The 13,412-nt window shown below is 31.2% G+C and overlaps 1 protein-coding gene across 2 annotated transcripts in view; it reads right to left on the reverse strand.

Moving 5' to 3' along the window:
• The window catches only part of MPP7 (MAGUK p55 scaffold protein 7), a 230,004-nt gene that overhangs the window by 51,176 nt on the left and 165,416 nt on the right, over positions 1 to 13,412 (reverse strand). For both annotated transcript variants that reach the window (XM_052000274.1, XM_052000275.1), the window contains 5 exons: positions 12,253 to 12,334; positions 10,505 to 10,590; positions 9,221 to 9,295; positions 8,807 to 9,003; positions 3,089 to 3,153 (listed from right to left, as the gene is read on the reverse strand). In XM_052000274.1, coding sequence (XP_051856234.1) covers positions 3,089 to 3,153; positions 8,807 to 9,003; positions 9,221 to 9,295; positions 10,505 to 10,590; positions 12,253 to 12,334 — 505 coding nt within the window. The remainder of the gene's footprint in view (positions 1 to 3,088; positions 3,154 to 8,806; positions 9,004 to 9,220; positions 9,296 to 10,504; positions 10,591 to 12,252; positions 12,335 to 13,412) is intronic.

Genomic DNA, 13,412 nt, shown 5'->3' on the forward strand with positions numbered 1-13,412 from the left:
GAATATATTAGTAATTTTCATAATTACACTCATTCTCCTTATACAAAGGCAAAAAGGAACAACAATAATTGATTTTATACTTTACTGATATCATATTTTTGTCTAGCTCTAACTTTAAACTCTAGACTTGCTAATGACACCTTTGCATTTAAATATTTGAAAGGTAAAACTACCAAATTAATCAATGCAGAGATGATAATACCTGGAAACATAACATTGTAATAAACTGATTAGTCATTTTGTGTTATTAACTTACATGCTGTTATGAACTGAAACCCTCTAAGTCCCATTTTAATTAACCAAACTATAAAGAATTTAGCATAGTTAAACTTTAGCTGAATCATATACTTAAAAAATACATTTTTATCACCTTACTCATAAATGGCATTTCAGATTTAATTACATTGGCTAATTTATCTATATCCACATATGTATGTGTATGTCTGTATACATACAGACACACACACACACAAATCCAGGTCTCAATTTTTACATGTAAAATATGTAAAAGATATAAATAAATATGTTTATCACAAATTCACTTTTCAAAAACTTCTAGACATAATCATCTTAGAATCATTTTCTTGAAAACAATTACATAATGTATACCTTGAAAGATATCTTAAATTCTATTCTAATAAATAGATATTTTAAAATATTAAAAATATTCCAGGAACAATGGGTACATTTTCATATCAATATACCAATTATGAAGTAGTAAAAAAAAGGTAGCATATCATGTGAAATAAGGGTATAATATTATTAACTACTGCTAAAAAGTAACACTTCAAAAAATTCATGTTCAAGGACATGAGAACATTTAGTGGAAAGTATTTCAGGCAAAGTCACTAGTTGCATAAAGGTATAATATCAAGTGCTTTCAAATACCACTATCAATCAGGTGAATCAATACAGAGATTTCAACAAATTTTTTGTTAATTTTTAATTTCAAGCAACTTTGGTATATAGCAATGACTCTACTGTATTCTGCTTTAGTGGGATCTACCTGTTGACTTTCATAGAAACTCTTAAATTATCAACTCATTAATGATATAAATCTTCTTCCATAGTTATTTTTTTAAATAATATGTTAGATATATGTTATGTGTTCTACATAAAGTGGACACTCAATTAAATGCTGACACTGTTCATTTTGACAGCAAATGATTAAAGAGAAATAAGTTCTCTACTAGTTAACAAATGAATTTTCTAGGGGAAAAACAAATAAATGGTATTTAAGAAGGAAGTTTGAGAATATTAAGAGGCAACAAGGTATCAAGAATGAGGCAGAATAGAAGCATTCAATCTTTATTTCTACTAGCAGAATAATGTAGTAATTAAGATGAAATCCTAAATAAAACTACTTGTAAAAAGCTTTTATTACTGACTCTTCTCTTTCCCAAATAAATATACTCACATATATTTATAAATTGAAGAATACTTGTATTATAATGATGTGAACAAAGGAATATGTTATCAAAAGCTACAGTTCAACTTAGGGAAGTCAGCAAATCTACATTAATTTTTAGATTTCATGCTATTTTAGTTCTAGAAGTAAATAATAAAAAATCAAGCTCATGTCTCTTAATTGAAAAATATTTCACAAATCTGATGTCAAAAGAACATTTGGCATTCCCTACCCCATTAAAATTTCGTGAGGATAAAAATCAAGAAACCTTCTGGCCATTTGATTTAACTTGATGCCAAGCATGCCAAAATAGCTTTCCAAAGTGACTCAAAAGGTAAACAAAATTGGGGCCTTGAAAGGAAGAGAATTCCAGACATGATAATTATATTAAAATTTATTTTTTATTTTGTTAGCAGGGGGTTGTTCTATGACCAATTTTGTGGAATACTATTTAAGAAGTTATTGTTAAAAAAATTTCCCCCCCATAGATAAGCAGATTTGAAACTAAAAGTAGTAAGAAATTTTTTCAACTAAATCTTAGACGTTTCAGATGTTAAAATATATGTGGCGGTAGATGACAGGTGCTTTTCTGTTTGAATTTAGAGTAGCAGGGACAGACAGACTTTCAAATCAGTGCATTTAGTTTTTAAATACTTTTTTATTTGTGACATTTACATTCTAAGGCAAGTAGTTGAATTCTGACTAAGCCTGAGATCCCTTTATTATACATCTCTATAAATAACAGACATTAACAAGAGATGTGAAAAATGCAACAAGACTAAACACAGGTATTAGCTGCAAAATATCTGGGCAAAGAATGTATTTATCTCCATTTGTTTATTCACTTCACCTCAAAATGGGTAATTATTTTATTGAAACAAAGATCCAGGGCTTGAAGTCAGGGCGGGGAAGCTTAAGATTTGGGGATGAAAAGAAACATATTTTATATCTTTTAGCATGTACATTCACTGATTCTAAGATCATAAGACAGGGCTTGAAAGTGGCCCTAGAGATCAAGTCTAACTTTTTCTTGGAATGAATGAAAACACTGAAGCTCCAAAGGTACATTGTGTCTTAAAGACACATAGGGAGTTTGAGACAGAATTAGAACTCAATAACCTTGGACTCCAAATCTAGCACTACATCATTATGATTTTTTTTATTATTTTACTATTCTCTTAATGACTGCTAGTTGGATGTGATGGAATGAGTAAAAAGTGTAACTGAGAAGAGAAGGGAGATGGACAAGGTTAGTAAGAAAAGTAGGTGTAAAAATTATTTTCTAAAGAACCTTGGGACTTCATAATTTTTTTCTAAAATATTATAATATATAATATTTTTTCTAACATATTCTAAAAGAATACTGTCCTATTATATTTTTGAAACATCATAATTCAAACTGATAAGTAAATTTTTTAATTTTATTTTAACAAAAACTCTATTATCAGTTATTCTGAAAGGCACATCTTTTCTTGAACTACTACCCCTCTCCTTACTATTATTATCATCATATTACTTCAACAGGTTTAAATAAGTACTCTCGAGTGAATTTCACAGCTGAAAATAGAGTATTAAAAACTCTCCAAAGGGATACAAGTTCTTGATTTGTTACAAGAACTTCTTTTAAAAGAAAGAAATACCAGGGCCTAGTCTCCCTTTTTCCCCCATTAACAAACTTACATGATTTCCGGTTAGAAACTTTCAGGGGCTGAACTAATACTTCTGGTCGCCTTAGTGCAAATCTCCTGGAAATGAGGAAAGAAATATAAATAAATTCATGCATTTTCTTTCTTTCTTTTTTTATTAACAGTTTTCTTTTTTTTTTTTTCACTTCCTGACAATAAAGAAATAATGCACTCATTCAACAGAAATGGTCTATATATTAAAGTTTCCTAACTTAGTGCAGCTTAGTACATACAACTTGTATTCATGGGCAAACTGTCGGTTTTGAATGAACCTTGAATCACAAAACCTAGCAGAATTCTTTTTTTCATTTTTATTCTATCCCTCTCTCAGGCTTTACTTTCTAGAGAGAGAATCTATCCATCTTAGCCAATTCTAAGGGTGAAGAAGAAAGAGCTAGAACAAGAAAAAAGGACTCTAACTTCACAAATATAATGGATATATTACTTGCCCTCACAAAGCATGAGAAAGGAGAGGAAAGAAAAAATTGGAAACTCAAATTTGGAAGTTTCAAAGAATTTGAAAATTATGTGTAATTGTTAAACATTTAACATAATAAAAATTTATTTAAAAAAGAGAAAAGTAGTCTAAGCCTATAAGCAAATGTTACCAATATTTGTTATGGACATTCTTAAGAAACTAATCAATACAGACTTGTGATCAGAATTGATGGAATTGGCCCTAACCTGTAGGCTATGTTCAGGTATTTCATTATTTTTGCTATTTCTGCCATCTCTTTCCTATAATTAAAAAAAGAGAGAGAAGGAAAGGTTGAGTTGTGCCTGAAAGTCACAGAGTTATACAATAATCATGCATAGAAAGTCTTCAATTTTTTTTTCATTTAAAAATTTTTTTAAATTTAGTTTTGTGTTTCAAATTCTATTCCTCTCTCCTTCCTTTTCCTACCCACTTTCCAAGATGCAAGCAGATATAGGCTGTACATGTGCAATTAGGTAAAACATTTCTATATTAGTCATTTTGTACAAGAAGACTAAAATTAAAAGAAAAAATTAAAATAAAGAATTTTTTTCAATATGAATTCAATCAATATCAATTCTTTCATTGAATGCAAAGAGTATACTTTCTCAGTTAATGCTTTGGGATTGCCTTGGATCACTATATTGCTTAATAGAGCTAAGTTACTCACAGTTCTTCATCACACATTGCTGTTACCGTGTACAACATTTTCCTGATTTTGTTTGATTCACTATGCATCAGTTCACTTAAGTCTTTTAAGGTTTTCCTGAAATCATCCTGCTTGTCATTTATTACAAGGCAATAATATTCCATACAGAAGCTTGTATAGTCATTCATTGATTGATAGGCATCCCTATAATTTCTAATTCTTAGACATTCACAAAAGAGCTACAATATTTTTACACAATTATATCCTTTTCCCGTTTTTGTGATGTTTTTGTGATATAGACCTAGCACTGTTATTGCTGGATCAAAGAGTATTCACAGTTTTCTAGAACTTTGGAAATAGTTTTAAGTTGCTCTCCAGAATGTTTAAAACTCCACCAATAGTGTAATTGTATCCCGGTTTTAATACATCTCCAACATCTAACATTCTCCTTTTTTGTCATTTTAACCACTCTGATGTAATGTGAGATGGGACCTCAGAATTGTTTTAGTTGATGTTTTACTGATCAATAATGAATTTTTTCAAATGATTACAGATAGCTTTGATTTTTTTTGTCTAAAAACCACATGCTCATATCTTTTGATCATTTATCAATTGGGGAATGATTTATATTTTTATAAATCTGATGCACTTTTCTATATATGTTGAGAAAAGATGATTTTTTCGGAGATATTTGTTTTAAATTCCTTCCTCACCTCCCAGTTTTCAACTGTCCTTATAATTTTGTTGGTTGCATTAGTTTTGTTGGTGCAAAAACTATTTTACATTTTATAATGCTCTCTATGTCAAACTATTCTAAGCTTTCTTAATTTGCTTATGGTATCACCTTTTATATGTAAATTGTATACTCATTTTGACCTTATCTTAGTACATAGATGAAATGTTGGTCTATATCTAGTTTCTGCCATACTGTTTTCCATTTTTACCAGCAGTTTCTATACTAAAAACTTAGATTTTTGGATTAACAATATGCTAGATTACTATGTCTGTCACTATAATGTAATTTTTACCAAATCTAGTACAATGAACCACCATTCTATTTCTTAGCCAGAACCTAAGTCTTTTTGATGATTATTGCTTTATAATATAGTTTGAGATCTAGAATGGCTACATAATCTTCTTTGGCATTTTCTTCATTACTGCCCTTGACATAGCCTTGAGCTTTGTACTTCCATATGAATTTTGTTATTATTTTTTCTAGTTTTATAAAATATTTTTGATTGTTTGATTGGCAAGACTGAATATATAAGATTAATTTAGATAGAATTGTCATTTTTATTATATTGGCTTAGCCCATCCATAAGCATTCATATTTTCCCAATTGTTTAGATCTGCCTTTATTTGTGTGAAAAGTGTTTTTCAGTTGTATTCATATAGTTCCTGGATTTGTCCTAGCAAGTAAGACTCCCTAGTATTTATATTTTCTATAGTTATTTTAAATGGAATTTATTTCTTGTTGCTGAATTTTGCTGGTAATATACTGAAATGCTGATGATTTCTGAGGGTGTATTTTGTACCCAACAACTTTGCTTAACATTGTTAATAATTTCAAGTAGTCTTTTAGTTGATTCTCTAGAATTTTCTAAATATAATATCTGCAAAAAGTATAAAAAGTCTGATATGTTGTCTCATTGGTGCCATTTTCTTTAATGAAATTATTGATGGTTTGTATGATTTTTTCTTTGACCCACTTGTTTTTTATGATTAAATATTTCATTTCCAATTAATTTTTAATCTCTTTACTGTCCATTATTGAATTTATTTTTAATTGCCTTATTATCTGAAAAGGATGCATTTACTTTTTCTGCCCATTCACACTTATAAATAATTGTGTATTTTTCCTCCATGTTATTGTTAATTTATCTCTCTCTTTCTCATATCCTTCACCTTTTCCCTTCTCAAAAGTATTCCACTTATGATTATCACATTCCTGAATATACTCTTCCTTTTTATCAGCTTATTTTACTTCTTATAGGATAAAATAGATTTTGTTATTCTACTGGGTATATGTGATTCCATCTTTCAATCACTTTTGATGAAGTAAGGGTTCATACCCACCACATCCCTCTCTCCATTTTAATTCTCTCTCTCAGGCCTCTTTTATGTGGGATAATTTACCCCAATCTCCCCCTATGTTTTTCCAGTACAATTTTCTTTCTTACACCTTTATTTTCTTTTTGGGGAATACCATCCTATCAAAGTTATCTTCTATCCATATCCTCTATCTAGATGTATTCCTAACTGCTTTTATAGTAATAAAGATTTTAAGAAGTACAAATATTATCTTGCCTTATAGAAATTAGAAAGTTTAACCTCATTGAAATTTTTATTTTTCCTATTTCTTGTTTATTTTTTATCTTTTTATGTTTCCCTTGAGTCCTGTATTTAGAGGTCAAATTTCAAATTCAGCGCTGATCTTTAAATTAAAATACTTGAAAGTTCTCTATTTCATAAAGCATCCATTTTTTTCTCTCTAAAAGATTTTATTAAATTTAATTGGGTAGGTGATTCTTGGTTGTACTTCTAACTCTTTTGCCTTCTAGATTATTGTATTCCAATTCCTCCTATTCTTTAATGTACAAGTTGCCAAATCCTTTGTAATTCTTACTGTAGCTTCACAATATTTGAATTGTTCCTTTCTATAATACTTGTAATTACTTTCTCTTGGCCTGTGAACTAAGGAATTTGGTTAAGATGTTTCTAAGAGTTTTCATTTTGGGATCTCTTTCAGGGGGTAACTGGTAGATTCTTTCAATTTTATTTTATCCTCTCAAACTAATATATCAGAAGTTTTTTTGTTAATTTCTTAAAATATTTTGTCTAGGTGTTTGTTTTTTTGAGGGGGGGAGGATCTTGACTTTCACATAGTCAACTAATTCTTATTTTATCACTTTTGGATCTATTTTCTAGGTCAGTTGTGTTTCATGAGAAATTTTTTTTCTTCTTTTAAAACATTTTTTGATTTTTGAAATCATATTAATGTCTCACAAAATCATTAATTTCTACTTGTACAATTCTAATTTTTAAGGAATTATTTTCTAGAGTGAGCTTTTGTACTTCTTTTTCCATTTGGCCAATTCTATTTCTTATGGAATTTGTTTTCTCATTAAGTTTTTGCATATCTTTTCCCAAAACAATGATCCTTTTTTTCATGATTCTCGTGCATTATTCTCATTTATTTTTCCAACATTTCTTCTACTTCTCTACTTTGCTTTTAAAAATCTTTTTAAAGCTATTCCAGGAATCCTTTTTGGGTCTGAGATGAAATTAACATTTTCCTTTGAGGCTTCCTCCAGGGCATTTTAACCTTATTGTCCTCTTCTAAGTTTATGCCATTGTCCTCCTTCTCACCATTGTAACTTTCTACAATCAAGCTCTTTTTTTGTTGTGTCCTGCTCATTTTTCTTTCTCTTTTCTGACTTGGTGTTTTCGTGTGAGAGTTGGGCTCTGGTCCTTCACTGTCCCAAAGTTTTCATGCTGGGGCTCTGGGTCTCACCACTGCCTTTCACTGGGCTTCAGGGTTTAGCCGCTCACTTTCTCTAGAAAGCAAACTTCCCTTCTGGTTCATCCAGGGACTGAGGCTGTGACTGTCCTGGGTGCCTTATTCCTGGATGAGGCCATGCTGCTGGTTACAGAGCTTCTCTGCTAACAGGCCTTGAAGGATTAATTTTGTGATTGATATGCACAAAAGATGAGGTGCTGGGCTGAGTTGCTACGGAAACAGGGTCTCTTGGCCAAACAGGACTGACCAGCTTCAGGATGAAGCTTCACTCCTGAGGTCAGCAATGGAGTCAAGGCCCAGCTTGTGGTTTGTGCTGGGGACATGGTTACTAGGCGGGGACCTTGCTGCACTTGCACAGAAGGCTCTCTGGCCTAGGTGGGGCCTTGCCAGTGGATGCCCCAGGCTGAGAGCCCTGACCAGGCCCAAAGCACTGAAGCTGTTGTTATTGTTCTTGGAACTTGCTTCCCCCTCATCCCAGTGAGACAGACATTTCCTGCAAGGCTGATAAACTGATCCTAGACCAATTTGGAGGTGATTTTCTAGTTTTTGGAGGAGAATTTGAGAGGGCTTCATAGAGTCCCTTCCTAACACTACTTTATTATACCAGAACATTCATTTTCTATAGATCAGAGATTAATAAACATAGTACCAGAATATGGACTTGTTTTAAAACAAACCACTTAACACTTACAAAAAATAAAAATAATACAAATTGTTCAAGTTGAGAAATGAAAATCAAAAGATTACAATTTTGCTGAATAGGACAAAAAAGACTGCAGCATTTATTACACCTAGCATATTACTACAGTTCTCATTGATATTCTATTGTTCATATGCTTCTGTTTATTTCCAAATGGATTAAGACTAGCCCATCACATTGAGTCATTTATATGAAGATACCAAATTAAGGAAAGCCAAGTTCCAAGTACAAAAATGTCTAAAATGAGCATGTAAGATTCTAGAAATGATTTCTGAGTTTAGAATAACAACTCTGACAAGGTAACAAGTCATTTCAAGTATGGCAAATAGTTTATTTCTGAGAACACAATGGTGTTCCTCAGTAGCTCACCTTTCCTGGAAATGTTTTGAAGGGATCAAGCCTGCTCGAGGATTGGCATCACCTTCATGTTTGGCTTGCCACCAAGTTGCATCATCTTGGCTCATAATTTGAAGGATATCTCCCTTTTTGAAAGAAAGCCCAGCTTCTTTACATGGAATTGCTTTATCCTCATAAGGATCATAGTCAAATAGGGCTTTGATATACATCTACAAAAAGTAAAATATTTAATTTGAATGTTATTTGAAATAAATATCAATATTAAATGCATTAAATTGGTCACATTGTTCTTACTCTGATACTGAAGTCAGAATAAACTAGGAAAAATATAAGCAAATCATTATGCAAAAGTAGCATGCTATATGGAATATATATTGCTGTTAATTAAAAAAAAATAACAAAACATCAGCTATAAGTAGTGATTACCTTGCCTTCTTTAGATGGCACATCTTCTTTGATGCTTGGTATAATTTTAAATGTAATTGCTCCCTGAGACTGAGCCTGATAAAAAAAGAAGAATGAAACAAAGAGATATTACACAAATAGATCTAAGATTTAGTAACTTTAGAGCTATAACATTCAGTTAAGCCATAATGAACAAACCATTTATATAAAAACTATAACTAGAAAACCTAGTAAAGACTTCAAAAAAGTTTTTAAAAATCCACACTAATGATATCACTTCATCTGTCTCTATTGTTCTATTGGTGATCTAGTGTCTATCTACTTTTTAATCCTTAAAATATTTATAAACCACAAAATATCCTCAAAATGTAAGAAACACTGAATATTGGAGGTAGGTGTATATTGAGTTCATTTGGTATTATTGAATGCAACTGAATGGGAAGTTACATAAAAGATAATTATTGTGAACATGAGAGAATAGCCTATAAATAAAGGAAAGGCTCATTATAGTTGAATAGAATCCACAAAAAACTTATTGACAAGCATCAACTATGTTTTTTAATAAAAAAAAAAAATCTACCTACTTTCCGTGATTACATCTAATTAAAAATGCTCATACTGAGCCTTAATTGATCAAAGATGGACAGAAGCAGCTACACCCAGAGAAAGAACACTGGAAATGAATATAAACTGCTTGCATTTATGTTTTTCCTCCCAGGTTATTTATACCTTCTGAATTCAATTCTCCCTGTGCAACAAGAAAACTGTTTGGTTCTGCACACATATATTGTATCTAGGATATACTGCAACCCATTCAACATGTAAAGGACTCTTGCCATCTGGGGAAAGGGGTGGAGGGAGGGAGGGGAAAAATCGGAACAGAAATGAATGCAAGGGATAATGCTGTAAAAAATTACCCTGGCATGCGTTCTATCAATAAAAAAAATTATTTAAAAAAAAATGCTCATACCATTAATGGTAAGAATTTAGTCAAAATTATTTCATAGCCCACAAATTGAACAGGTTTCTCAGAGTACTTATATAATAGGACTTTAAAGAGTCATTAAATTCATAGAATGTTCACAGATGATTAAAAAGTGTTTGTATATCATAATACATCTAAATGAGTCTTCAAAGATTTAAAAATCAAAATCACAAATTATGGTATGTGCTTGTATAATAATACAAGTATTATTATGTATATAATACAGTATTAAACACATGGAGTGAATCTAGTTTCAATGAACAAGGATTTCTATTCACTATGAATTTCTACTGCAATTTACAAATAATTTTGCTACTTACCAAAATCTGTATTATTTCCTCAGGTCTCTTATCTTCTACTGGAATTCCATTTACTTCCCTGAGTTCATCACCAACATGAATAAGACCTAGAAATCACAACTCTGTTATAATATAAAGTATACTAAAATAGATATGGAATTGAAAGCAATTAAGCAATTAAGGAACAATTAGAATCCCCTATAGTAATTTAAATTCAAGAAAAGTACACTCAAAGGATCAAAGCTAAGATGGTAGAGTACAGGCTGGGACCCAGCTGAATCTCCCAAAAATATCCTTAAAATAATACCTCAAATCAAAATTTGGAATGACATATCCAACAAAAGATGAGAGGGAGACATTTTTACAGCCTAAGAAAACTTAGGAGGTCCAAAGAAAAGATTTGTAGCATCAAGGCTGGTAGGGTCCAGAGTGAGGCAGACAGTGACAGCAGTAGTAGCTAGAGAAGCTCTCTGCCCAAGAAAAGTAACAGAGATCAAACAACTGAATAAAAAGAAACAAACACCCTTTAATCCATTAATGATACAATTACATTTGACAAAAATTAAAGACAAGGAAAAGGACCTATATATACAAAAATATTTATAGCAGCTCTTTTGTGTTGACAAAGAACTGGAAATAGAATGGATGCTCATCAACTGGGCAAGTTGTGGCATATAATTGTGATAAAATACTACTATGCTATAAGAAATGATGCAAATGATAGCTTCAGAAAAACATGGCAAGAACTATATGAACTGATGAAAAGTGACATGAGCAGAAATAGAAGATCACTGTGCACAGTAAGAGAAATTTTGTAATGATGATCAGCTATTTAAGACTTGGGCTATTATGATCAATACAATGATCCAAGATAATGTCAAAGGACACATGATGAAAAAATTCTATTCACCTCTAGACAGAGAAATGATATGCTTGGAGTACAAACTGAAGTATAATTTTCTCATTTTATTTTGTTTTGTTTTCTATGATAAGACTAATATGGAAATAAGCCTCACATGATTTCACATATGTAATTAATATCATATTGATTGTCTTTTCAGGGGATGGGAGAAAGGTAGAAGGGAAGAAGAGATTCTCGAATCAAAATTTTAAAAGAAAAGAATGTTTTGGGGTTTTTTTACAAGACATTTTTAAGAGAGAGAGAAAGATATATCGTAAGTTGCCAATATCTCAGAAGGACGACCAGACAAGACAAAAATTGTAATTCTTTCCCTCTCTTCTAAAGAACTTTCCTCCCTCTTTTAAAGGATTTAAAGAGACTGTACTGTTCAGATATTTGATTCTGTAAAAAACTAACTGAAATACTGAAATATTTAGAAAATGGAATGTCAGAACATGTTGCATAGCACCATCATTTTAGAGACAGAAGACAGACCCACAGAGTTAAAATGCCTTAACCAAAGTTAAGGAGTTAAGAGGCAACTTCATGTTATAACGCCAAGGTTTCCTACTCCTAGGCAGCATGCAATGCATGCTGCCTTACACACTTGGAATGATTTCAGAAAGAAAGACATTTAAGTGTTGTGAGAATTGCTCATCCTTTATTTATATAGCGTTTGGGAATAAGCAATGAAAGAGAAAAAAAAAGTCATTGATATGATATAATTTAAAAAAAAACCCTCCTAAATCATTTCCATATTTCAATTGTCATTTCCTTGATTATATATATTGATAACACAGATACATTATGTAAATGTTACTCTTAAAACAATATGCCTTGTCTTACTTTCACTTATATGAAATCTTACCACTTCTATCCGCAGCACCTCCTCTCATAATTCTAGCCACAACTATTGCTCCAGTATGTTCATCCTTCTTAATTGTGGCTCCCTAAAAACAACCAAAAAAAAAAAAAAAAAAAAAAAGGGAAAGGAAAACACATATTTAAAAAAAAAGAAAACTCAAAAATAAGTGCAATTGTGTAGAAAAAATAAATTAATATAAAGAAAAATTATAGACTAAGTCAAAGAATGCTATGTTATTAATAATCACAACATTAATTTTATATATTATGATCACTACTGAAAACTTGCATCTCATATCTACTTTCTGGATCTATCAAAGCAATTTGTAGATAGTCTTTCAATCTATACATTATTATAATCTTTTTATATTTTACTGTGCCTCTAAAATACATTTTATTGATTCCTTTTATCTTTGTTTAACTGCTATTTTAAGCCCTCACTCTAAAAGAAAGATAATAAAGAAAAAATCCTTACATGGAGTGATTACATCCAAAAAAGAATACAATATTCTGTACTGATTTTATTCTGCCTCTTCAATGTGAGTTGGTAAAGGAGAGGTTCACAATCTGCTCTTCTAGACTTTTACTGGCTTTTCAATTACTCAGAATTTACTTTTCATTTGGTAATCTTTTCATTTCTATCATTGCGGTCATTGTCCTCCCCCATCCCTACCCCCACCACCAGGTTTTGCTTATTTTATTCTGTATTAGTTCATAAATATTCCCATATTATTCTGAGTCCTATTTATTATTTCTTATGGCACAATAATATTTTATTACATTAATATGCCATACCTTTTTCAGTCATTCCAAATCATTGGTACCCCAATTTTTTTTTTCAGTTCTTCAAGCACTTGAAAATTTGGTATACATACATTAGACTTCTGTTGCTGTCTATAACATCCATGGATTATATAAATAGTAGTGGAATTGCTGAATCAAGGAACATTGACAAATTAATCTCTTTTCTTGCAACACTGAAACTGATAGTTAGATGGACCTTTTCAAATCTATCAGCATGGGGCAGTTAGGTGGCACAGTGGATAGAGCACCAACGCTGAAGTCAGGAGGATCTGAGTTAAAATCTAACCTCAGACACTTAACACGTCCTAGCTGTGTGGCCTTGAGCAAGTCACTTAACCCCAATTGCCTCAGCCAAAAAAA

The sequence above is a fragment of the Antechinus flavipes genome, chromosome 5, assembly GCF_016432865.1.
Source record: "Antechinus flavipes isolate AdamAnt ecotype Samford, QLD, Australia chromosome 5, AdamAnt_v2, whole genome shotgun sequence".
Taxonomy (NCBI): domain Eukaryota; kingdom Metazoa; phylum Chordata; class Mammalia; order Dasyuromorphia; family Dasyuridae; genus Antechinus; species Antechinus flavipes.